The sequence below is a fragment of the Ammospiza caudacuta genome, chromosome 5 (genome assembly GCF_027887145.1).
Source record: "Ammospiza caudacuta isolate bAmmCau1 chromosome 5, bAmmCau1.pri, whole genome shotgun sequence".
Taxonomy (NCBI): Eukaryota; Metazoa; Chordata; class Aves; order Passeriformes; family Passerellidae; genus Ammospiza; species Ammospiza caudacuta.
The window spans coordinates 51002266-51029812 of NC_080597.1; the positions used below are offsets into that span (position 1 = coordinate 51002266).

General features: G+C 34.9%; 1 protein-coding gene across 2 annotated transcripts in view; it reads right to left on the reverse strand.

The window, feature by feature from the left end:
* Nucleotides 1-8010: 8010 nt before the first annotated feature.
* The window catches only part of IMMP2L (inner mitochondrial membrane peptidase subunit 2), a 408104-nt gene continuing 388567 nt past the window's right edge, over nucleotides 8011-27547 (reverse strand). For both annotated transcript variants that reach the window (XM_058804979.1, XM_058804980.1), the window contains exon 6: nucleotides 8011-9481. In XM_058804979.1, the coding sequence (XP_058660962.1) occupies nucleotides 9362-9481 (120 nt within the window). In that variant the 3' untranslated portion in view covers nucleotides 8011-9361. The remainder of the gene's footprint in view (nucleotides 9482-27547) is intronic.

A 27547-nucleotide genomic window follows, 5' to 3' on the forward strand; every position in this document is an offset into this window, starting at 1 on the left:
ATTATTATTTTTCATTAGAATTCTTAGCTCATACAATATTTATTCCATATATGAGTATTCAATTTATTATTTTTTTCTTAAACTACATTAATTCATACAGGAATGTCATTGTTTAATATACCAGACATCATTTCTCCATAGAGAGATTTTTAAACTAAATACATACATTTTCATTTATTCATTTTGACAACCCAGTGACATTCCAGTGACAAAGGAAGTTAACATCATGAATATTTTTTATATGCTACTCAATATTGTCTGCCATCCATAAGAGAGCATTGAACATTGATTTTGAGCACTTGTAGCTCAGGGATACATATTCTTCAAAGAAACTACTTGGTCATATTGAATAATTTCCATTCTACCTACACTATCTGATTTGCTTTAGAGGCACTTACAACTCTGTCAGTAAAACTGAGATTGATTAGGACCGCACCATAGGAATACATAAGGCATGAAACACTGTTATACACTGAGTCTTAAATCTTTTTATCGTTCAGGTTGAGGTTTTTAACTTAATTTATTTTCATCTAGAAAAAATCAAACCAATCCATACAAGACTTCTCTTAACCCTTGTCTCAGTCTGCCCTCCAATTAATTCTTTCTTCAGAAATGTACCCATATGACTCTTCAGTTAATTCAAACTTCTTGTTAGAGTTCAAATCCTTGGCATGTTCTATATATCAACAATATGTTTACGGACTGACTTACAGGTCAATGTCCTATTTAACCACATTTAGAGAATGTTTTGCTTTTGATTTAGCCACTGTTTTAAACTCTGCCTTTCTGACCACCCTGTTCTCTTTCTCTCAGAATTTAAATGACCTTATGACATTCCATCTGGTAACTATCTAATTCCAACCATGAAAAGCAAAATATGTCAAACAACTTAATTTGCTTTTAGAAAAACCAAGCAAACCTGTTGCACTTTTCTGAATCATTTTGTATAGGTAAAGGCAAGAAATTGTGACATATAAAAAAAACAAGACAAGGAATCTTGAGCTGAAATAGTAGATTCACTTGAAGACAAGGACCACCTTGATTAAGCAAGGTATTCACCAACGGCCTTTTTATTCCCCATTAGGTTCCAACTGTGCTTTAAATCTCAGCTTGATTTGCTGCATGCACCATATGGATTTCAACTTTGCAGCATTTTCTTTCATGATACATCAATACTGAGATGAAGAATGTCAGTTTAGGTCCATCATGTAACTAGATAATTATGCTCTCTTATATCCATATATCTTATATGGATACCCAAGAATTAAATTTTATAATGCAGGATTCAAATATATTGTGAGAAGAAAATCCTGAAACAATGGTTTATATTTTTATTTTGTTAAGGATTATATATTATATTATATTATATTATATTATATTATATTATATTATATTATATTATATTATATTATATATAAGGGTAATTATTATTTCTACAAAGTTGAATTGCATAATAGAGCTCTTGGAAAAATCAAAAGAAATGTTTGAAGGCTATGAAGAAAAGGAGCACATATGAAAAAGGAAATACTCTAGGTGAGTAGCTAAGCACAGAGTGAAAACTAAGAAAAGTGAGAATTAATTTTTTTTTAAATAGAGGATTTTTCGCCATTGCCAGTGAGAGGGAAAGTTTATGATGATCAAACTTATCAGTAGCGTGAAAATAAGAATTTTGGACCGCGAATAGAAAAAGAAAAAACTAACAGAAAGACTACTAAAATAAAACAAGTACAAGCTAAACATGAGTGTAAGTTCAAAAGCTTTAAGTTACTAAAAAGCGTTTGCTGATCAAATTGCCATATTGTGTTCTTTCCAAATAGATAATTGAATTATTGGAACAGTGTATTCCAAACAAACTTAGATGAATCACTCATAACAGTAGCTACCCTCCTGATGCTTATGCTTCCTGGCACACTTCTACAAACTCTTTCCCTGCCAGTTTTCATGATATGATTTGTGTCATCAGAAGAAAAATTAAGTGCCACCTGAATTGAGAACTACTTCCAACCCTTTATTGCTTTTGAAAAAGTGCTAATTTTCCAGAGACTCTTCCCAGGCAGTTTTAATTAACTAGGACCAGTGCAATCTTAGACACTAACTAACCTTTGGACAATTTGGACATTGCCCTGTTCAGTGCACTTTGAAAATCATTCTTCCATCGCTAATTCTTCTTATGCTAAATAGGGACACTGGCTATTCATAATGAAGGTGCTAATTAGCTAAAAGTATTGTACCACTTAAAACTTTTTGTGAACATAGCTTTTCATTCCTTAGATACCTACAAGATTAAGTATCATGGGTATGTGTGGTGTGTGTGTGTGAAAGAGAGACAATGAGAGAGAAATAAATACACAACAGAGATTAGACTTGCCACACCCACATAATAGGCTAAAAGAACTTGTGCTGACTATTAGATGACTAAATCATTCTATGAATTTATCACAAAATTATTTAGCGTAAAAAGTTCCATTACCTTTCAATCAAGGCGATCTATCTACTTGTGCCATAAAGTATCTTAAGTATTTTTAGAGAATCCCATCAGAAGTTTCCTGGGTCTTTAAAATTTTTTTTCTGTCTTGTTACTGAGAAGAGTCTCTTTAAAATACAGGTTATTAATAGAGAAAAGGTGGAGGAAATATTTTTCTTCTTTTTAGTCTGTTATCAAAAGAGCAAATATATTCAAATTTACTATTATGACTTTGCACTGATTTTCAATATTGAGTGCTGATTTTGCAAGTCAGGCATTTCATTTCAGATGACTTAAAATGAAAACCATCTGATTTTCAAAATTATTTAAAAAGTAAACCACTGAAGAACAGGCACTTTCACTTGTGATGCCTGATTATTGAAGATTCAATGTAAGATTTGGAATTGTGCCAGTTGGTGACCCAAATAAGTTTAACCAATTGTAGAGAGAGAACTAAAACCCTTAACCCCTATTTTTGCTGAACTTGCTAGGTTCTACTGTATTTAGCCCATATTATAATAAGACTTCAATTGCAATTGATTTTAAATTTAGTTGCACCCATTGTCATATGGTTACAATACCAAGAACAATAATTGCTCCCAATTTAACATAGGGGATAGCACAAGTCAACAGAAGTTAAAGAAAAAAATTCAGAATTTACTCAGCTGTTTTCTGTTTAGAAACAGACTTTTAAAGTACTGCTGTTAAAGAGAGCACTGAACTTTCATATAGATAGAGGAATGTTCAGTTACGTAAGAAAGGATATAAGATAAGTAAGAAATTTAAACTTTCATGCCCCAGGGCATAACACTAACTGCCCGGAGCTGAAACATAATTTCCTTTTTGGCAGGTTATTCCAAACTCTTCATTATAGGAAGTATAACTTACTAACCTCTGTCAGGAACAGGTTACTGGACAAATAGACTACTTATCTAAACCCTTAAGATATTTCATGTCAGATTTAGAAACCATCCATTCATAATGAGGGAAGAAAAGAGAATAAAGGAAATGCATTTCTTTAATTACAGGCTCATCAAAAGCAGGTTAGAAAGTTAAGTACTATAGCCTGATCTTAGATCCTGAGGCAATCAAGTCCCACAGAAAACAGAACCATTTGTGTGATTAATACTTGTAATCAAATGGATAAAATTGTGGGGATTGCTAAAGAAAAATTGCTGTTCTACGTTTCATTTATTAATTGAATTGCGTGTAAGAAAAAAATATGGGTATGGTATGTTTAGCTCCCAAAGGATGTAAAATTCAATTCTGACATTTAATAGGAGGATATGAGAAAAGGTTAGATGTTAAATAAAATGCTGAGACATTTGTGAGTGGGATGGAAGAGGAAGATAGTACATAATATGGTGGGTTAATATAGTTCCAATAAGTTATCACAAATTAAATATTTTTTTAAATTAAACCTTTCCTCACTGTATGTTTGGGGTAACGTGCTATTCAGCTACAGCTGCTGCATTTTTAAAATAGTCTACACCTTTGGAGTGTTAACTAGTAAATCTTCTTAATTTACTAGTTAATAACTATAATAGTTAACACTAGTAAATCTCGTCCAATAACACAATTAATGAATTTCAATCAAGAAAATATTTGGATGATGACATAGTTTAAGCATTGATAATCTTTTCTGTGTAATGTTCTGCTTAAAAGTCTCTTGAGATGCAGTCGCATAAACAGCTTCTGGTTTATCTTTTATTTCCCAAACTAAAAACCAAGAAAATAACCCCACAGCATTCAGGGTCATAACATGTACTGCTAAAACTTCCACAATAGGATACACAACATTTTTTAATTAAAAAACACTTGAAAACACTGGCAGAAATTAAATTCGTAGTTGTGGTAACAGATGTAATAGTCTGAGCATTTAATTCACACAAAGGAGTCACTGAAAAGGAGTACAGATGTAGTGATGAGAACTTCAGCTCTGGGATTCCCAGTCTAACCCTTAAGCCACTGCCATGGAGTTTCTTGCACCCTTTGTCCTCTGGTTTCTTGCAATAACTTTAATTTTTTTTTTTTCACAAAAGCGTACCTTCTATAGGATGATGACAAAGGGCTGCTGCATGCTATTTGCACAAATCCAGTGGTTTGGGGTGAAACTGGGTATTTTTGGAAGGACATATCATAAGATTTTTGCCACTATTATGGCCACATTACATATTCTATGAGTCCATAATGCTCCAGGAAACTTTAGCTCTAAAGACTCATCCTTCCCTCTCGCCATACAATTGTGGAAGGCTATGCTGTCGACTCAGAATTTTGGTTTTCACGGATCTTTTAAATTCATTAAGATTTGTATTTTATATCACAAATTGTATGTTTTTTCACTAACTCTGCAAGGTAATGACTGACAGTAAATGACAGACAATAAACAGATAGACTGTGATCTAGGAAATTCTGGGATTTTTTTCCAAATCTATCCTATGTATTTTATAATCTTGGATAAGATGCTAAATAGACCATGTCAACATGGAAAGGAAGAAAGTAATAATTCTGTTGATCATAACAGTAATGATATTAAAATATTCTAAAGTGAGAGAATTACTCCACCTTATAGTAAAATACCAAAGGATAACCAAACTCACAAGAGAGCATGCAGGTTCATCAGCTGCTAGAAACATGAGCAATACAACTACAGAGAGACACTTCTGACAGGTGGCTTACTTGCAATATGCTGGAATTGTTCAGAGCTCTGTCTGATTTGCATAGTAAACAAATCTAAAGGAATGAAAAAGATATGTGAAAACGAAATTCTGCATAGGAAGAGCTCATATCTGTCATCACTTGACTATACTGTGGCACTTTGAGTTCATATGTCTCAGTTGTGCTTGTAATGTCTGGTGTTTTATTTCATCGGTGTCAATACTTGAGGATCCAGGCACTGTAAACTGTTTACTAAAATGTAATTTATTTTCTTGGCTTCACCTTTTTCTCCATGGATAGTTCTGCACTAAATTATCCATTTTGCAATTGCTTCAGAACTGAACAGCTAGTGCTTGGTGCATGCAATGACAGATTGCCAGTATTCATGTTGCATCATCTAGGTATGTTATCCTAAAGGATGAATAGATGGAAGAAGCAAAGCTCAGCACATCTTCTACGCTATGATGCTCCCTTGTCATGGGAAATCCTGACAACCTAATTGAAGATCCTTAGATCATTAGATGATCATTCTTTACTTACACCAGCTTTCCACTTTCTCAGTTAGTGTTTTGGTTTTCTGCTGAGATACACAGCTTTGCTCTGTCACTCTTTCAGGGGTTGTTGTGCATGTCTGCTAAGAGTACCAAGTCCTGATTTTTTTGCAACATCTCTCCTTGCTCTACAAGTGCAGTCTGGCAGTCTAGTCTCCCTCTCTTGGGCCATAGGAAGGTATTTATGGGATGCCTAAAACATTAAAAAAAAATCAAGCTTTAAAATATCCTGTCATCCTACTGGTTACTTGTGCTCATTCTTATTTAACTCCCATCAAATCATACCTTATTGCATTACAGATATAAGCCAGCACCAAAAACCAGAAGGCCTGTGAAGAGGCCTTAGAATGCTAATCATGATAGCCATGAAAATTTTGTTACTGATTTCATTACTTCCAGAACAGGCTTCTCATTATGTGCTTCACATTTGAAGGTTGAAACCCAAATGTATCAATTAAATAACAACACCTTTAAATATGTGCTCATGTGTGCCAATCTTGGTCCTTTCTGCTTTGAAAGGAAAGTTTTGCCCTTCATGCTCTGGATGGTGAATTATCTGTTATGATTTCATTAAGCTATTTCTATTCACCAACCTGCATGATAATGTAAAATGTCATGCACATTAATATGATGACAGTATGAAGAAAATAGCTTCTTTTACAGGAAACTGGTTCCTTAGATGTTTATTAGAGGAAAATGGTATGTAAGAGTACTGTAATACTGTTAGGCTAAAGAATCTAATCTAAAGAATCACAGTTATAAGTCTAAAGGAATTAGATACTGATGCAACTGCCTGCCCAGCATCAAAGGCACCACAAATTTTCCCAAGTACAGAAGTCCTAATCAGAGAATGAATAAAATAGCTGATGCAGAACTCAGGTCTAGTTCATCCATCCTTCTGTCTCCAACAGACCTGATAAAAAAAAATTAAAGTCTTGCAATAAGAAAGTAATCTATCCAAGCATTTCATTATTTTTTTATAATCAAAATATTTCTTTATGTCTAATCTAACAATCTAGATGTTGCATTGTAAGTTTATTCGTTCTGCTCCTACACATGATGAACTTAGAAAACCGATGTTTGTCTTGCATTTCACAGCAATCTTTCATCATTTTGAAGACTGTCTCAGACTCTGAAGGCTAAATGATAAACCCAAGTCCTTCCAACATTTCTCATGGATGATAATTTTTTTTAGTTCTTATCTATTTTTCTTGTGTCTTGCTAAATATTCCAGTTGTCCTCTCTTTTTTTTTGTATCTGGCACCTAAAATTACACCCTACATGAATGTAGAAAGAATGTTGTTTGCTGTGTTTGCAGCTTGTACTGCTCTTTACAAAGTGTGCATTTTCCTTGTTCAGCATATTGTTGCCTCATGCTCAACTACAATCCACTGTAATATCCAAATTTTCTTTTAACATAATCCAGCGTGTATATGGGTAATTATTGCACCAGACTCTCTGCTCATCATTATCAAATTCAGATCACTGTGCTCTAATACCATTCTCCAAAGTTACATCAGTCTTTACAACCATCTCCAGACTTAATAGGCATATTCTCTATTCCATCATTTCATCATGTATATCCTACATACATATAAATGCATGGATATTTATAAATATATGTATGCAAATATAGATGAAAAAATATTCCTTGAGGCATGTCACAGTTGAATACTTGGGACATTGAAACTTTCATAGCCTGTATAGGTTACAAGATAATGAGATGGTCTTCACAAAGACAAAGGAGCCCAAGAGAACAATGGAAGCTGTGAGAACCCAAATTAGACCACGATTGAACTCCTTTGTGTCTGTTTCAGGAGTCATCAAACTGTGAAAGCCCCACCTTACAGCAATGAAGGAGCACTGAGGCCCTGGGCCCACCCCACGGGGTACATCTAACCCTGGGGAACAGAGGGGAGGCTGGCTGGCTCGCCTGGCAGGCTTGCCCATGGGTACAGGTTTTGCTGTGGAGTGCAGGGCAGAGCACTTCAGTACTGCACAACACTTCTGAGGTGTTTAGGAGATCAAAGTCAGTGAAATGGGAACGGTTTAGGGAAGATCAAGTATGGAAAAATATAGACAAAAGTAAACAATTTTTAACCCAGAGAAGAGAGCACTTGTCTGAGCTGTGGGCTGCCAGCTTGCCCATGAGAATGCTGTGGGAGAGAGTGTCAAAGATTCTACTGAAGTTCATGTAAATATCCACAATTTTTCTGTCACAATTTTTTCATCCACCAGGAGGGTCACCTTGTCATAAAATGAGATCAGGTTGGTCAAACAGGACCTGCTGTTCCTAAATTCATGCTGGCTCAGCCTGACCCCCTGGTTGGCCACGTGATCACATTCCAGGTAATCTGTTCCATAATATTCCCCAGCACGAGGGCAGGCTCACAGGCATGTATTTCCCTGGATTCTCCTTCTGTCCCTGAATAATTCTGAATTTACTTCAATAACATCCAAACAAACTGCATTAGTTTAACTAAGAGAATTCAGAGACCTGCAGAACACCTTTTTGGAACAAAGAAAGATCCTGACACATAAAGTATTCAGAGAGTCTACAAGGGCTGGAGCATTTAAGAAGTTAGATAGTAATAAATAATTTTTACAGTGATTGAAGCTATCATCTAACTCACAAGGCAGATGTGCATGTTCGAAGAACTGTAGACTGACATTAATCTTGCCTGAAGTTCTGCATGTTTTTAGCTGAAAACATTTAAAGATCTTTGGTGTGGTTTGTTAAATTTTTCTAGTACTAGCCTATGTGAAGTAAAATTCAATAAATATGAACAAAGGCTGGGTCATATTGATTTGTCATTGAAAATGTGTAATTTTCCAAGTTCTTTTCAATGTGTGCAGCTTTAGTGCCTATTCACAGAGTATATTTAAAATATTAACTATATACTAGAATATTAACCACATATTTCTTATCTAATTACATCGTTTCAAAGAAATGTGGCAATCAGTACTAACAAAGATTTAATCTACTACAAAAAAATAATTAAACACTGCCTTCAGTTAATGTAATATCATTTGCACAATTTGACTGAATACCTAATTCAGAAAGATAAACAGGGAATATTTATATAAACAAACTATTTTTATCCTCAAGAAGAAAATAGAAATAAGTAATATTCACTCAGTTTAAAAGTAGAAATAAGCTGCATTAAAAGCTTTTCACTGACAGAAGTACTGATTCCTCATTACTAGTAATGATAGGACAATCCAAAGTATATATGTTTTGGATGTTTTTTTCTTTTTTCACATGCAATCAATATTAATAATTTCCATGCAGTTACAAAAGAAACAAGGTGGATATAAAAGATCAAAATAGTTTATCGAAAGTTTTAATAGTTTCTTGTCCAGAGAAGCACAGGTACAGACATAAGCCAAGCACGTTACTGCTTCCAGGAAAAAAAAATGAACATTCATTTTTTACAACCAATTATTTCAAACTGAATTAATATACAATGCCCTAATGTTGGAAATTTTTAAAACCCACCAAACAATAGAACAAGCAAACAAAAGAAACACAAAGAATTTCTGGCGGCATTGTAACATTTAGATGTCACATGTATTTGTTGACACTGATGTCAGAGCACATGGCAAAGCTCTTACAGGTGATGGTAAGACCACTGGAACTCTTTCTGGTTGAATTTCATGTCAGTGCTTTCCTGCCCGAAGGCTCAGGTCACTCCTGCTCCCTGTGGAGCGGTTTGCGCTCCGGAGGAAGCATCGGCTGCAGCTTCTGCCAGCGCTGTGGGGGCCAGAGAATATGAGTGGCTCGGCCATGGAGAAGTCCAAGAGAAACCTGCAACCAAAATATAAACCAGAGGTGTTGTTAGGTAATGCAAATAAATCAGTATGTGAAAAATACAAAGCATGTGATGATTGTTAGAGCAGTGCGAGGATACAAAGCAGAAGAGTGAGTAGTCTCTCATGCATGTAATGAGGGGAGAAGAAAATGTCTTTGGTAACAATTTCTTTTTCTTTTTTTGATAAAACATTTTTTGGAACTCAAAACAGCTTGCTGAAATGCACTGTCTGTAATACAGAACTAGGAATGGGTTTTTTTTCATTTTCAAGAAAAAAAAGCTCCTCAAAATAGGAGAGGCATTCTATAATCCACATAAAGCTTTTTGGTTATTCTTTATTCTAGATCCTGAGAAAAAATTTTAAGTATCTATTTTAAATAATTTCACCAGAATCTGTGTCTTGGATTTGATCCCTGTGTACTAACCACACCAGAATAGTGGGTTTTCTAAACATGTTCTGTTTACTATTTATCACTCTCCTTCAAAACTCCATTTTGTCTTCAACCAAAAATGAAAATTACTGTGAATTGTAGAAATCTCTATGTATTTCTCTACAGATGAAAAACTTTTGAAGTGCTAGAACTACTTAAACCTGATTAATATGTTTTGCAAACATGTTTTAGCATCTTATTATTTATTAATGTTTACTTCAGTAATTTTACTTCACTCATATTTTACTTCAATAAATTAAAATAAAATTCAATTCTGATACTGCTTATAAATGGATCAGAGATAACATAGTATAGAAAACACAATTGCTTAGAAAATCTTAAGTAAATTATAAACAAGATCCTTTTCATATATGGTGTGAAAATAGCTAGACTAAGTAAGAATAGAACAGTCACAATTTCAGACTGAGATAAGACAGTCCATACTTAACACTGAAATTAAGTCATTTTTTATGGAGTTAATCTCAGTTAATTTGAAAAGCCTGCAGCATAAACTTCTGCATTTTAAATTATTTGTTTAGACTTGCAGAGAAAATTGCATGTAGTAAGCATCCAGCACCAACAGAAGTTTTAAACAGGACAAAATCATGGTTAGAAATACTGGAATGTCTGTGAAAAGATTGAATGATTCAGACTCCTAAACAGACAACAGTGTTATAATGGCTACAGAATTAGCAATGGCATGGATTAAAAATTGCATAGGCTTTATTTGACTCATGTCATTATTTTTCATAAGAACAAGGAAACATCTATGATATTATCCTAAAGAGTTTTTTAAGCCAATAAAAAGGAAATGCTTTTCAGAATGTACAGCATTACATCATACTTGCATACATTATGCAAGATAGAGAAGTGACCAGAAAAAAAATAGAAAACTGGTTTAAAAAATAATGATGGAAGCAAAGTCCAGCACAGGTAATTCAACATAAACAAAGTCTCTATACTCCATCTTAGGAACCACTGAGAGAAAAAATGTATACATGCTTTATTCTTATATTTCAATGATCTGGTATTGGCTGTTTTAAGAGCCAGGAATTAAATGGATTTCTGGTTTGAACTTTTACTTTGCTGCTTAAATTCCTACGTAAACTCAGTTCCATTCCATTTCTCATTAAAAAAAAAAGAAAAAGTGATTTTAGTAAGCCGGTAATTCAGCATTTCATGCAAACAGACACCAAATAGGCCCCTAGGAATATCTTCAGCTAATTTTCTTGATTTAATTTCATAGGATTAATATATATTCACCAGTCTCTTTCTACTACATAATCAAATCAGTGAAGCTGAAGTGGTATATATCTAATTCCATATTCTGTAGCTTGATGAAGCAGGTGCTGAATTACTTGAATATAATTTGGTTACTTAATAACCCCTGATATCTAAAAGAATTTGAAGTGGATCACTGAATTGAAGTCTAGTATTATATTTCACTTGCTTGATCCTTTGCAGAGACCACTTTTTCTCCAGATCCGTAGCAGTTCTTTTCCTTACATTTAAGCAAAGTATGGGCTGCTAAGTGACAACTCTTTTTAAATAGAATTGAGCAACATTTTTAAATGTCTTGACACACTTTTGTGCAGTTTGGTTGATATTTATGGAATTCACAACATCCTGTATCTTAATTAGCCCATAAAGTGGGCTGCAAATGCAATATTACCATGTTGGGTTTTTTTCCCTGAGCATACAGCACGATAGCACACACATTACAGGCTGGTGCCAAAATATAAAACCACAGCAAATCCCACAGCTGCATATAAAATGTGACAGCATTAGTACAGAGAAAAAAATGTTAGAATACTCTTTCCAAACACAAATAACATCTCATTTTCAAAGCTCTGTGTTTTTCTCAGTACATTGCTTGCTACTGATATCAGCAGGAGGTCTGCAAACAGACTGAGAATATAATAAATTAATCAAAGCATGTTTTAAGACGAGGTTGGGAATAATTTTACCCAGAGGATTATTTCTACTGACCATCATCTGCCTTGAAACTAATAAAGAAGTCTTCTTCCTATAAACATGATTTACAACATGACTAGAGTTAAAAATGAAAAACAGATATTGTTGGGTGATGGAAGCCTTTACTAAATAACAGTACACTGATTCTGTAGGACTTCTTTTATAATAACTTAAAGGTTCACTTTAAAAGCACCTTGATGTTTGACTTCTGCAAACAACCACAATAACTTTTTTCCATTGCCTATTATTATTCTGTACTTACCACAGCAGCCATGAATTTCACTGAGGAAGAACAAAATTGTTCGCAGAGAATAACCTGCCCTTGCAAATGGATTTACCCTCATCAAGGTTAGATATGAATGAACTCAGAAGAGTGAACTAAAAGGCTACACTTTCTGTTGTAACAGTGAAATACTGAGATAATCTATTAATTAATCACCTCACTTATAGACATTATTTTCTACCTTTACATAAGAAAATAAGTTTATTCCCTTGAAACATTGTCTTAACTATGAAAAAAATCAGTACTTAACAGACATAAACTCTTTGAGGAATGTATTCCCTTTCCATCACAGAGATGCCAGCAATTAAATAGTTGGGGGCAATGTCAACATTATGACCTATTTGTTGTTCTTGCTGTGGCAAAAACAGCCATTACATTGAATTGAATCAATATTACTGCACCTCAGCTGAGCTGTTTAAACTATTTTTAAATCTTTGACTATTAAGTTGAACAACTAAGAAGTCACTTCATTAACACAGCAATTTTATCTGCAAGGTAAGTTTTGAATTAATAATACTGTTTTGACACTGTTACTGTGCTAAAAGCATATTTCCTCAGTGTCTGCTCGTTGTGAGTATGTTAGTTGTATGGAAACTGATTAGTTTTGGCACTGCATAAGGAAAAGATAAGCCTAAGACTGATAGTGTTATCTGTTGTGGTACTTAAAATAATCTTGCTCATTTTGTCCTAATAGGCTTGGATAAACCACCTTTATTAGTATGAAGTCTTACAATAATATCACATCCTCTGGTTCTAAAATACATCATGAAAGTGGGAAAAGTAGTATTCAGGCTGTAGTGAGTCTGTATATATGCAGCATACACTGGAGCACATCAAAATTTCTATGGAAATGACAGGTATTCATTTGGATCTCGAGAAAAGGAAAGTCCAGATAGTGGTCTGATCCTATGTGCTGGTTTTGGCTGGGGTAGAGTTAATTTTCTTCACCTTGGCTCGTACTAGACTGTGTTTTGGACTTGTGCTGAACACAGCATTGATAAAATAGAAATGTTTTTGTTACTGCTGAGCAGTGTTTACAGAGACTCAAGGCCTTTTCTGTTTTTTGCACTGCCACTGCTACTGGCAAGGAGACTGGGGATGCCTGAGATGTTGGAAGGATGTGCAGCCAGGACAGGTCCCCCCCTACTGACCAAAGGTATATTCCAGACCATATGACATCATGCTCAGTGTGTAAAGTTGGGAAAAGTAGGAAGAAGGAAAGGTTTGGAATGATGATGTTTGAGTTTCCAAGTCACCATTGCATGTGATGGGGCCCTGCTCTCCCTGAGATGGCAGAGGGAAGCAGTGAATTAATTCCTTGTTTGGCTTAACTTGTGTGCGTGGCTTTTGCTTCTACTATTAAACTGTCTTTATCTCAATCCATAATTTTTCTGTCTTTTACCCTTCCAAGTCTCTCCCAGATTCTGCTGGTGGGGGAGTGGACAAGCAGTTGTATGGAGCTGGGCTGCTGGCTGGTGTGAAACCACCACACCCTAACAAGGGTATGCTCAACTTCCCCAGAGAATGTAAAATCTACCCAAACAGCTAAATTCAAGTACTGTAGCTCCTAGTCATGAGTTCACTTTGGTTTAGGAACATTCCCCACAGATTCTCCCTTGCTTCTTTTTTACTTAAGCCTTCTTTATTTTTTTGCACCTTAAACAGCCAAGATTTCAAATCCTGTAACAACTCTGAAAACAATGAAGAACACCACTAAATATACCCTGAAAAACAGCACTGCAGAATCAAAAAATCCAAACCTTTAAAACTTCTGAAAAAACTAGACTTACTAATTTGTCAGTTTTCTATTTGGAAGTAATAACCATAGAATCATAGAACTAAAGATCACTTAGACTGACAAAGACCTCTAAGACCATTTACTCCAACCATTAAGTCACGATTCACCACTAAACCATATTTACATGCACTTTGAACAATTCTAGACATGTAATAAGACAAAGAGACAGAACAAAAATGCAAGGATGTGACTACAGCTGTATCATAGCCCTACAATTCATATTACCACTACCAGTAACAAGCTGTAGACCTTGTATTGGCTCTGCAAGGCCTCAAGATCAATTTCTCAGGATTTGTCTGAACTTACCTCTCCTGCCTGGAGTTTTGGTTCAGCTTATTTAGATGTAACAAATTTTCTAATCATCAGGTGACTATTGACTAATTTGTTACAGTTCTGCTTATACCTGCATAGGTATAAGCAAAACTGTAAATTTGCTTATATTTGCACTTATATTTGCTTATATTTGCATAGCTTTGTGGTAAAATCAGAGTTTTTGGATATACATTAAAAAGTAAATATTCTATATAGGATGATATATTTGTGATTTGCAAATAATAATGAGCTATACAGGACCATAGGCATAGGATAATTAAACAGACTGATAAAACCTAGCAATGGTAATTAAAACAAACAAATGACTGTCAGAAAGTTTTTAAGGTGCACAAAGAGAAAAAACAGTGGAGAATAACAAGAACTATACTAGCACAAAATAAAATAGATAATAAATAGAGACACAAATTGAAAAGCAATAAAGTATAAGGGAAAAAAGTTTTTAAAAGTGCTAAATTAGTGGAAATTGAGGAAGAGGAAATCATTGACATCACAATTTTCCTAGTGAAGAATTCAGGGTGCCAGCAACTCATGAAAGCACCGTTTTCATGTCTTTTTAGGAGGATGGATACTGCCAACCTTGGGACCCAAAGGGGCAGCATAACCGCTGAGATAGACACTTGAAAGTGGTTGTGTGAGATTTTTAAACTGTTTTGACGAGACTTGTGTATTAATTTGATAATTTGTAGTGTAAAGGGTACAATCATTCTCTGAACGAACTCCATTAAATAGAGTTAAATGCTGTAAAGTGTGATTTTATTGCAGCTGTGACTCAGTGGCTTCTCCTATCTTGGAATTTTCCTGGTTTGCTCCCAGCAAAGTTTTGACTGTAACATTATGTTAATTTTAATTTTGTTTTCTAAGGCTACATAAATTCTCATTAAGTGTTGCACATTAAAGAGAAGCTATCTTTCTTTTCTTCACTTGGTATTTCTTTTCATGCTTTTCTGACACCAAAATGGTGATTTTGATGAAATGTTTATAAACACATTTAATTATTTCTTTCATTAAAAAAACTTCCAAAACAATCAAAATTAAAAAATTAGATGGACTGTTTCATGATTTCCCCACAATGTATCTTGACTTAGGGGAATTGTGACTGAAATTTTAGTTATTTCAATAAAAACATTAAACATACACAAAACACATTTTGTAACAGGTGATGCAATAATCACATTACAAAGTGCAAAATTAGAAATCTTGGAATATCTAGATCAGTCACAGAATAAGCAAAGTCAATATGAAGAACATACTAAAGCATAGCATTTAACATTGAGTCCGTGCAAAAATCCTCTCTGAGGGTGTACTTGGAAAAGAACTCGGGTATGAATACATTTCTGAAGAAGAAAGATGGTCTTGTTTCATCCTATTTCAGCCTAGTAAAAAGTCAACACTCCTATCTTCCGGTCTCATTAATAAATGTCTAAATTGTGCAAACCCCCTAAAATACCACTGAAAGAGAACAGTAATAGCTACCCAACAAACTAGAAATAGAACCAAACTACAAGTGCCACACTACAGATGTATTTGAGAAATTTCATCAAAAGTGACAAAACTACAATTTAAAAGGCCAGTTTCTGGTTTTGTAGTCACTTTTGCTTTAGTCTTTTATATTCTAGCAATATTGCACAGGCCTCTCAAATGTCATGTCCAATTATCAACATTCAAACACAAAAATCCTAACATTTTCTCAAATCAAACAAAGATAAAGCAGTAGAAACAATCACAGTGTTTCAAATTGTGTTTTCTATTCTCTGATGCAATATAGTCTCATATTTTTTCCTTTCACATGCAGGTTAGCTAAGAAGCTTTATAATAGGCTTTCCCATGGCAATATGGAGCATCATATACAAAATTTTCTTCTCAAATTTTCGGTTTCATGACACAAACTCATTGCGGGTGGTTAGGAGTAATTCTGGAGCAGCAGAGGTCTATTCAGACTATATTTTGCTGGCTGGATACTTGCCAGTTCAGAGAGAGGCTCTGAAATGTGTCAATACACATAAGGTGAAAATTCCTCTAATATGGCAAAACCCTGGGTGATTTAGAAATGGCCCCATTAGAGCAGGCATAGAGTTTCAATAAATTTTTCCAGATCATTGCCCCACTACCCATATTCCATCAGCCAATCAGCTTGATGATACTGGTATCTTTAAAGACTGACAAATTTGCATCAATGTTGAAAACTGTGTAAAGGGACCAGGCTAATGAAAAAGGTGAGAAGAAGTTCAAAAATATTTCAGCCCTCAAAATCCAAAGAAATCCTTAAGATAGAAACACCTATGCAACTACCCAACATTTCAGCTATAACCCTAAGAAAAATATGAAGTTTGGAACAGCTATCTGTGTCAAATTAGATTGCATGTCTTTAAGAAAGGTTGTGGCACTGGGCTTTGATATTAGATGGTAGCTGTAAAATGGTCTCACAGAGAATTGCCCCAGTAAATTAATCTTTCAAAAAAAATCCATACTTTAATAGAAAGAAAACATGATTGCTATTACTTTTCATCTTTTGTACATGGTTGAACCTTGAAACAAGCACTATCAAGTGCAGTAGTAGGAAAAGAGCACAATAAAAATAAAATCTTGTGGATTACAGTTAAATCCCAGAGGAACCACTTTCTCTAGTAGAAATATCTGCGATAATGAACAGTGACAGATGAAATAAATATCGTTCACCTCCTTCTTTTATGAATCCAAGAACAACACACATATTAGAATCAATAAATTATTTCGTAAATAAACCGATACCAGAAAAGAAGTTCTTTATCTTCTATTAGCTCACCAAAGTTTGAGGTAACAAGGTGCCAATTAGTTCATGAATACAAAAAGTGATAGATTCCTTTCTAATACATAGCATAGTGCCAGCATATTCATTGTTCTTTCTTCTAGTGACTGGAGAAATCAGACCTAATGGAGCCACACAGATCTAGTGACAAAGAAAAGAATGCAGCCCATTAATTTTGCTACTAAGTGTTCCATTACAGTTCCATTAGTTTGATAGCTGAAACAGCAGCTCCAGATATAGATAAAACATCCCATATGTGTTTTCTTTCACAGAACTAGTATATAATCAGTCAAGGTCTGTAATAGTTATCAAATTTATAAGCGCTCATTTAGATAGAAAATATATTTTTAAAATATGAAAAAATAAAAATGACAACTATTTTATTTTAAGAAAATCTTAAATAGTGAAAATCTACACTTAAAAATGATACACCTATCACATATATGCACAGAAAAAAACACAAATAATCATGTACAAGAGAGAGATGTATTTCAAATGCTGTGGTTGATTACCTGCCCAGAATTAATAAAATTCTCAGAATAAATAAAATTTTAGCATGGAATAGCTGTGTGACATTACTATAACAATTGTGATTGCACCCATCCAGCACAGTTTTGCAATATAAGCTATTCACAAAAGAAGAGGTGAGAACAGCATTGTAATGATAACTCAGGTTATTGATTGAATTGAAAAAAGGTACTAAATATCAAAATAACTGGATTGCACTCTCATTTTTCTATCATATATACATGCTTATATAAACCTAAAGTTACAAAAGAGGAAAAGGAAAGAAAAGGTCACTGAAAACAGAATGTATTTCACATATGAGATTTCTTTACAGTGAAATGTGTAGAAAAAAAACTAGTTAACATTGAACCATAATTGAAATTCAAAGTAGTGCAGATGTAAAGGAATTCAGTATAAAGTAGTGCATCACTTATCCATCTCTTGAAGTAATCAACTGTCAATGCCATTTCCCACATTAAACACAGTAACAGGCTTAGTACAAGAATTCCATGAACTGAATTCCATTTCAATGCCTTTTATTGGAATTGTCATGGATATATTATTGAAAAGGCCACTATAACTAAATAACTTCATCCTTTCACAAATTTTTCTGTGTTTTCTGTTCTCTAAAGACGTATTTTTTAAATAGAGGTTAGCATATAACACAGCACTACTTTTCTTTTTTCTTCAATAAGCATAGCAGTCTTAGCAAATACTCTTTCTTGTTTATGATTTACAGAGCCATTATGATAAATAGGTCTACAAAAGGATTTATAAACCAATCCATTATTTATTTTAGATTTCTAGTAATAAAACTGGTAAAGGAATTTGCTTAGTGCACAGTATGATGTGCTTTGCATGCTGTATATACATAAAAATCATTTAATAGTTAAAACCTTTTAATATTTCTCAGGATGATGCACAAAGTTCCTGACTAAATAGGATTGTCACTAAGTCATGTAACTCAACAGAAAAACAACATGTACTAGCAGCTCTCATGAAAGAGACACACATAAAAAAGCCATAATACATTTGCAATTCAATACTTTAAGAATTGATAAATCAAGTGGCAGGAAGAAAAGAATTACTAAACCACATTTATTATCTTCACTTAGAAAGTATTAGCTAATTCCAAAATCTCTGCATATTAATTATTTAGTAATACATAAAAGACTTTAGTGTGAATTCCTGCTCAGGAATGTATTGTATCAGTGCCACCAGTCAGAACAATGTCAGGCTTAGTGATATTTTTCAGCTTACAACACTGACACATTACAACTTACAACTGCTGTACATTACAAATTGAGTCGATTTCCAGTTTGGTGTCATAGCATGCCATTAATTCAGTTTCAGGCTGAAGCTTTGGTAAACACAGTGGCTCAGTGCAAGGCATTCAAGCACGGCAGGGACCGAGTGGTCCCAAGAGCTCACACACTACCCAGGAGCTCAACTCTCACTGTGCTGCTCCTCCACAGACACAACTCATCCCCACAGGCTGGCCCTCCAGCCAAGGACCATGTCCTCTGCTCTATGGCCCCTTCTCTGCAGTCCTTTGTGCTTCCAGGAGAACCAAATTCTGCATCCTGGCACTGCCCTGGCCACGGAGAATTACCAGGATGCTCCGTGCAATACAGGTGAGAGCCCTGGTGGGATCCTGCTCTGCTGCAACTGCACGCTCACAGATCAATCAGGCCCTGATGATGAGAGGCTACTATTCAAAGCTGAGCAAACAAGCTAAGATGACAGGTGAAATTCCATCAAATATCTGTGGAAATGCACAGCTGTGCCAGGGATCATATGCCTGCAAGCTGGCAGAGATGACATTTCAGACTCATTCAGGAGAACTGAAAAGAAGGGAAGGAGTCCTACTGTAGAAGAAAGCAGTAGGCTTTAATCTCTAGATACACTCAAATTCTTCTTCAAGACAAGTGATATGAAACCCTCCCACATGCTGGTTGCAGCTAATTTCTATTCTTCATATATTTTCTAAAAGCTCAGAAAAGTACCTGATCTCATGGGTCAAAAATCAGGGTAATTTCTGGATTTAGAGAAGTACCAAAATTAAAGAATGCCATGGACAACATCTCAACCCACTGATGCCTTTTCTGTCTGTAGGAATAGCTCCAGCCTGAACAGACCCATCGCTGTGATGGGACAGCATTGTGAGTATTTGGGAAAGTTCGTAATTGTAAATTTTCCTTGGCAGATGTGCTACAGTAATTATCAAATGGTGAGGGAAGAAAGAAAAAAAAGAAAGGCCAGCAGTAGACAGGAAAATTAATTTAAGGGAATCAGTGAAAAATTGCCTCTTAATTAAAACAAAATTGTACAAGACCTTATGATATTACAACTGTTACTGGGCAAAGCAAGCCTTTTCTAAAGCTAAATTTGTCAGAGATTTTCAGCAACAATACCTTGTATGTACAGCAAACACATCTGTCAACTGGCTCAGAGTTTCTGTGGTTTTTATTACATCTTTTAGATTTAGTCTGATACAAATTAATTTGTTGCAATACACTTCATAAAATACTTTTAATTTTCTCTTACCTTAAAAAAACAACTGTTCAATAGACTATTCCACTTAACTAAATATTTCAAAATGCCCTACTGTGAGACTTGCCCATATTTTCTTTCAAAATGGTGACAGAAAGAGTTTGACTTATAGAAAACATGCTCTTGGTAATTCGAGCCATGAAAAGCAACAGGGAGTAAATATTCAATGAGCAGTTAGGATATCAAAATGTCATTAAATAGCTGCATGATATGTTATTAAAAATATAAAAGACTTTTTAATAGACCTCTTTGTGTGAGGACAGCTAGAGCTCATCTAAATTGGTAAATTTCATCAAGAGAGTTCTGTATACGTAAGCTCCCCAGGTTGATTTCTGGGGGGAAAAAACCCCACAGAAATACTTCAAATATATATAAATATTTTTCTCTTCCTTAAAGCTATAATAATAGCTATGAATTCAAGAATACTGAATATTTTCTCTCTTTTCTTTATCTGATTTATTCTGTATTTTTGCTAAAACTGTAGAGAAGAAGATTAAATTTACTAAACCTAGTCTTCACTTGGAAAAAAAAATGTTGAAAACATTGTTTTCTTATCCAATCTTACTATTATTTAGCATTTTGTGTTTATATAATACTGTGACATTTGTCAAAATAGAAGGCTTCTTTGTATAATTTCAATCATATAGCTATCCTTTCACTTCATAATGGAATTCATGATTAAATAATTGACACTATGTACTTATGAATATATTTTCTCTAGCCTACCTAAGTAATCCTCTTCAATTTTTTTTTTTATTTCACTTCTGATTAGCTTAGGATAATGGCATAAGAGGTTCTGCAGAGAAAAAAAGTTTCACAAAAATACAGCAGAAATATAAGATACACATCCTTATCAAGATATAACAGTTATCAAATACTGTTTCTCACAGTCCTGAGTCTACAAGGACTGCACATCTTAGATGTGAGATGACTGCTCAGTTCTCCACAGAAAAGTCCCTCAGTGAGGGAACAACAGTCCTTATGGAGAAGCCAGTTGTATAGAGCAGTGGCATGACAGATCAGGGCCCAGGCATGGCTTGTGCGCCAGCAGCCCCGGCAGACTCAACAAGAGGAGGGGCAGGGGACCAGCAGTCAGCTCCCTCTAGTTATGGGGACATCAGGAAAACAGAGAAGAATGGGAGAAGCCCACATATGAGTTTCTTGATCATTATATTTGAGGTTCAGTTAATTGGCCTAAGGTAACAAGAGACTCGTGGCTGAGAATAAGGACAAGGAGATCACACTCACCAGTTACCACCATGACCAAAACAGATTTGACTTGAGGAAATTAATTTAATTTATTTCCAATCAAATCAGGGCAGGGAATTGAGAAATCACAGCAAAACTTAAAAATGCCTTTCCCCCAACCCTCCTTTTTTCTCTGGTTCAACTTCACTCCCAAATTCTCCCTCTCCCACCCCAGCAGCACACACAGGACTGGGAATGGGGCCGTGGTCAGTTTATCACACATGGTCTCTGCTGTTCCTTCCTGCTCAAGGGGAAAACTGCTCACACCCTTACTCCAGTGTGCAGTCCCTCCCATGGAAGACAATCCTCCATGAACTTCTCCAATGTGAGACAGGTCCATGTTGGACAGGCACTGGCTCTGTTGGACACAGGGAAAGCTTCTAGCACACACAGCTTCCCACAGAAGCCACAGCCCTTTCTCTGCCCCCCAGTCACAGCAACACCTGGCCGCACGAACCCAGCAGAGAAGGTTTGATGCACAGCTTTACTATCAAGATTTACATTTATCTCAAGGAGAAACTAAAACTTTTCCTAAGCTCTACATGATAAGCAAGAAAGTACTGAAGACTAATGAATTCAGTTCTCTGCATATGTAATAAAAAATTCTCTCATAGTCATAATCAAGCCATAGTTCAGCAAAGCATGTGCTGAACTTTAAATATTCAAATAATACACTTGAGCACATTATTAAAATTAAGTAAAATAAAATAAAATGAATAAATTTCCAGGGACTTGGTGATCTAGATTTATTAACTCTTTAAATGACTCAATTTTTCTGATTATAGGTAGCTATTAAGCTATTTTAGCAAGATATAACCACACAGAACTGCCAGGTCATCAGTACAGGAAAAGGATTAGCACATTTAGGATTTCAAAGATATACATGTTAAAACTTAACACCATTAATACTAATTTTTTACATGGAGCACTTTCACTTCCAGTAAGAAAATCAATGTGATTAAAATTCCTTTTAAGTGCTTACCTTTATAACAAAATCACATAAAAAACATGCTATAAATCCAATGCTTATTTTGTATCCCAGTGTTTTGGGGGACAAAAACCACATTTTTGTCAGCAACAGACTGTGTAGCCATCACCATTGCTATAATGCCTGAAGATCCAAGTCTCTCAAATTAGCTGAGGAGACAGCAGCAATGAAATTACAGACAGCACAATCTGATACATTTTCATCAGTCTGCTGCAGAGAAAATATATTCCTGTATGTTTACTGAGCTGTTTTTTCTGCTTCAGGATCTTAGCATTCAAAGCAGATTAAAAAATGCTCCATATTTTAATGAGATCATTATTAATAGTTCATCTTCTCGCTTGCTAGAGTATAAAATTTCCCTCAGCTCTGGGCAAAGGCAATGGGAAGATGACTATTACAATTGCTTTGCAATGGATTCTGGCAACCTCCCCTCAGCATCTTTGTTCTCCCGTGTCTGCACAGCTTAAGCAACCCACTCTGAGCTTGGTAAGGACCCTAGATTCCCATTTCCAAAACATTTTGTGTATTTTCTTGTTCAATTAATCTAATGCATGTTTTTCTTGAACAGGAAAACCACCAAACCTACAAAAAACCAAAAAAAAGAAGCTCCCTTGTTTGATTTACTCCAACTTTCTCACAGCAACCTAAATTTCCATGCTGACTGGAGTCACACAAAGGCAGAAGTGAATCAGAAGCTGCCTTGACCTCAGGAGCCTGGTGGTATGCACCATTAGCACATTTGAAGAGAGAATCAGTCTTAAACTGGAGTCAGCCACACTGTGTGCTTGTAGAATGGAGGATGTGATTCTAAGCATGCGTGAAATACATTGGTCAAAGTCATGATTCTCTAAATGAAGAAAGTAAGAAGATGAAAATTAGTAGCTAATAATAAGGTAAAGTGTAGTTCATATTAAATATGGACAAATGTAGGGCCAGATTCTTAAGAGCTGGATTTTAAAAAAATAAATAAATAAAAAGGAATATGTAAATAGCATCTAGAGCCTTTTAGTAGGAGTTTAGAGATGCTTGAACAACCTACATCCTGAAATTAGAATATTTCCTTCCCAAACATCAGAAATTATATAAAATCAGTATTAGCTGCAACTGGGAAACATTCCCAGTTAATACTAACACATTAAATAAGAAATCAAGAGCTTCAAACTTAGACTGAACAAGATTAACCTTGAGCATCCATGGTAACAGCAGAGTCCAGTGCAGCACCGGCCGTGTTCTGCAGCAAGGCAGCTTTCTCTTCAATCTCAAAATACTACCTTATATCATTTTTCTTCATAGTCTCTGCAAGAACTCAGCTGAAATTAATTCCCAGATAGTCCAAAGCCCTTTAGTACACATTTATGTAAGGGAATCTTAATGTACAGATCGTATCTGGATAGAATCCTGATATTTTCCTCCCTCTTAAGTCCGGCCACAACTCCTGAGTGACCTCTCCTACGGTGTCATTCTGGCAGGCTTGTTATCTTTCCCATGTGTGTGCCAGCCTGACTCAATTATTTATCTGCAAGGCCTCCTGTTGCTGGCTGGCAGCGTTCCCCAGGCACGAGGAACCAGCAAGCTCCATCGACTGCTGCGCAGAGCAGGAGCCAGCTCCAGCTGCCCGACCCTCTGCTGCCGCACGCCCTTACACAATGGCAAGGGAATCCACCAGAAAGCCCCAAATGCCGTTTGATGAGGAGGGCTGGAGAGCAAGGCATAATCGCAAGCAGAATGTGGATGACATGGAATAAAGAAACAATTTCCAAGACAAATTAATTTCCAAGTTCAGACAAAAGGTAAATTCTTCTACAGAAATGCTAAATCCCATGGCATCTGAACAAATACTTAATTCTCTGACCACACAACATCACCTTAGATTAGGCCTTAATTGAGATTAATGAGGCATAGTCTATCTCTCTTGTTTTTTAAACCTCATCTAGAATCAGGGAAGCCATCTCACCTGTCTGATTGCAATGAAAGCAAATTGTTATGGTCACCTTTTAAATCATAAAGAGTTAATCTTTTTAAAGAGAACTTGAGATTCTCCTCTAAAGAAAGGTAAAATAAATATGAAATTTGTACAATAAATTTTTTGTATGCTATAGCTGCTATTCAGAAAACATAGCAGAAGCAGAAAATATTAAAAGCAGTATATTCACAGAGGTAATATTTCAGCTGGCCTCAGTTTTTAGGTTTAACTATTAAAAAAATTTCAATACCTTTTTGGCTTTCAAATGCTGCAGTTATAAGACATTTTACATAAGTAAAACCCATTCTCTACAACTCTATGTTTATTTAAAGTTTTTGCTAGCATGTATCATGGCATTGCTATTAACACTATTTAATCCCTTAAATTCATTTCTGAAAATGCTAAACCAAGCCCTCAAGCTAATGAAAATGCTAGACAGGCTGTTCTTCAAAATATACATACACAGAAATTGAGACATTCTCTTTCAAATCAACAACTTGCTCAAAGGTGTAATAATCAAAAAGTTGAATCTCTACTTACCATTTTTTAGTACTCATTTACATAATGAAAAAAACACCTGAAAAATACTCCTTTTCTTGAGAACCATAGACATGAAGCTACTAAGAAAAAGATGCCGGAACCTTTATTAATTCAGATTGCATCTTACTTTAACAAAATTTATTGCTCCTACAGAAACAATGTTGAGCCTATTTGATGATTATAATTTTAGATTTCTTACTTAGAAATATGTCAAAATTAATTCTTATTTAATGAGGTTTTTGAAAAGTGTGTAAAATAGCGAAATTCTGAAAGATGATCATTAGAACTATTTGTAAGTAATTAAAAATTATAGCTTTTAAATAACTTGTGATTCGATCCTAAAGCCATGTCAGAAATGTGCTCAGATGACAGCCTGTCACATTAATTTATCCTTGATCCATGTGCCCTGTTGATCACTAAATAGTAAAGATTTTATTATTCTCTTGAAAAAAAAAGAAGTTAAAATTTCGCAGTTACTTTTTCCTTCCTTTTCCCTCCTACTTCATGGCACCTAGGTCACTGATATTATCTTGCTGAACACTAGAAAATCATTAATTGTTTAGTCTGCGTCCTCCAATTTTTCTGCTATCAAATGCCAATGTAATAATGTATGAGAGACATAAATTGAACAGAAAAGGTAACCAACTGCTCATGAAAATGCAATTTTTCTGTTTGACAAAGACACTAACATGATGAGCCATGGCATTTTTGTGTAAAATCCTTTCTGGATTTGGAGTGTGTCACATTCTATCACTCAGGAGTCAACATTTTGCTCATGACATTGCACCCACAGGGAAAGCTTGGGTGTGAGCTTTTGTTTTCTTTTGCTACTTTAAGAGTTTGGCAAGGATACTGTAAAGATTCTGAAAACTTCTAAGCCTTCAAAGTGCAGTACAAAAATTGTCTTTAAAAAGATATTCTTAAATATGAAGTGCCCTTTATTTTTCATAAATAAGCCACTTGAAGTGCAGAGTGTTTGAAAATGTGCTGGCCAACAAAAACATAGAAATCATTTTTGCTAACAGTATTTCTTTGCTATTCTACAGGAAGCCAATTAGATGATAATAAAATAAATTAAAAGTCAAATTAAAAATAAGAGTATCTTTATTCAAAAAACCATGGTCAGCGGTAGAAGTAAAACCTAGATTTTTTTTTTTTTGTAATTTCTTGATTATGATACTAATGTTTAAGGCTTTTTAAGAGATTAGTTCTCAGTTCATTGGTGTTTCCTACAGAAAACAAACCTGTCCAGGACTAATTATGTGTATATATGTGTGTGTATGCACGTTTGTATTTATTTTCTTTTTAAATAATGATACATGTTGCATATAAAAAGCCACAGTCAACTGTGAATTTCTTAATGTCTTATTTTCAGGTATACTTTGAACATTGACTGGAGCCTGGAACCTGTCCTCAAACTGATTAGTAACTTACTTGAAAGCTTGTTGCCATAATTTAGAGGACTATTCCTGTAAACCAGGGCTATTGCTCATGTTTAAGGACACCTGAGTCTGACCCTAAGATTTATTTAATTTCCTCTGCAAAATGAGAGATTAAAAAAAAGGAAAGAAAGCAACAACAGATTTATAGAAGATTGTAAAACATGTATGTCAAACTTCACCTCTTGAATCTTACAGGTTTCAAATATTAATTTATAGAAAAGTGTGAGCAACAAGGCTTAAAATTATTCTTATTATTCTGCTATAAGTAGATGACAGTCTAGTCAATTTAGTCAATTGCACTACATTTTGCTTTTGATGAGGATTATAATTTCCAACAGTCATAATATGTAACAATGCCATAGCTTGTCATGACTTATCTGAAAAACATGAAAGCATGCAAGAAATACAAGGAGTTATGAATGTCACTATTACACAGGCACTGTTTTTCATAGTACTTACTGAAGTGCTTTTATAAACCTGCTAATATTTTGTTTTCTATTACAGAAGTGTGAATGCTACTAAAAAAAATTATTTTCACCATTAAAAAGTGCCACTGACTTAAAGAACTTGTTTAGAGAACTTGTTTATCTAACAGAACAAAGCCTTATGAAAACAAGAAGGAATGCTTGCTCCCTCCAAAATTTCTGAATCTCCTGTCCATTTATGAAGACAAGATGCAAACAGTGAGCAGTGAATTGCCTTGCAGGTATTACACTCAGACAGCTATTAGAATATAGTGCAGACTACTGTAAAATTTACAAGACTGACACAGAGCTGATTAGATTTAAGAGATTTAATTGCATTTGATTCAATAGACATTGCATTTAACCTCACTGGTATGTTCCAATGTCTACTGAAGCATATGGACAAATACCCACAAAAGGAATTATATTCAGACCCTTATTCAGGGTTCTTTGAGTGGATGAAGTTATAGATTCAAAGATTTTTAGCCCTATCATCCTTGGCTTACACTGCTGCAAATTTTCCTAATTCAAGCATACTTTACATAAGAAAAGTTCCCTAGTCATCACCAGAGAATGATCTCGAGTCATTCCTCTGTATTTGGAATACCTGTTGCAATCTTGTTTTCTTTAGAGATTTCCTACACAAACATCTCTCTGGCCGAAAAAGAGGTTATTACATGCAGGAGGAATAATAAATGAAATACCTTAGGTGTATTGATAGCCCTAAATTAACTACATGTACTAGAATGAGAC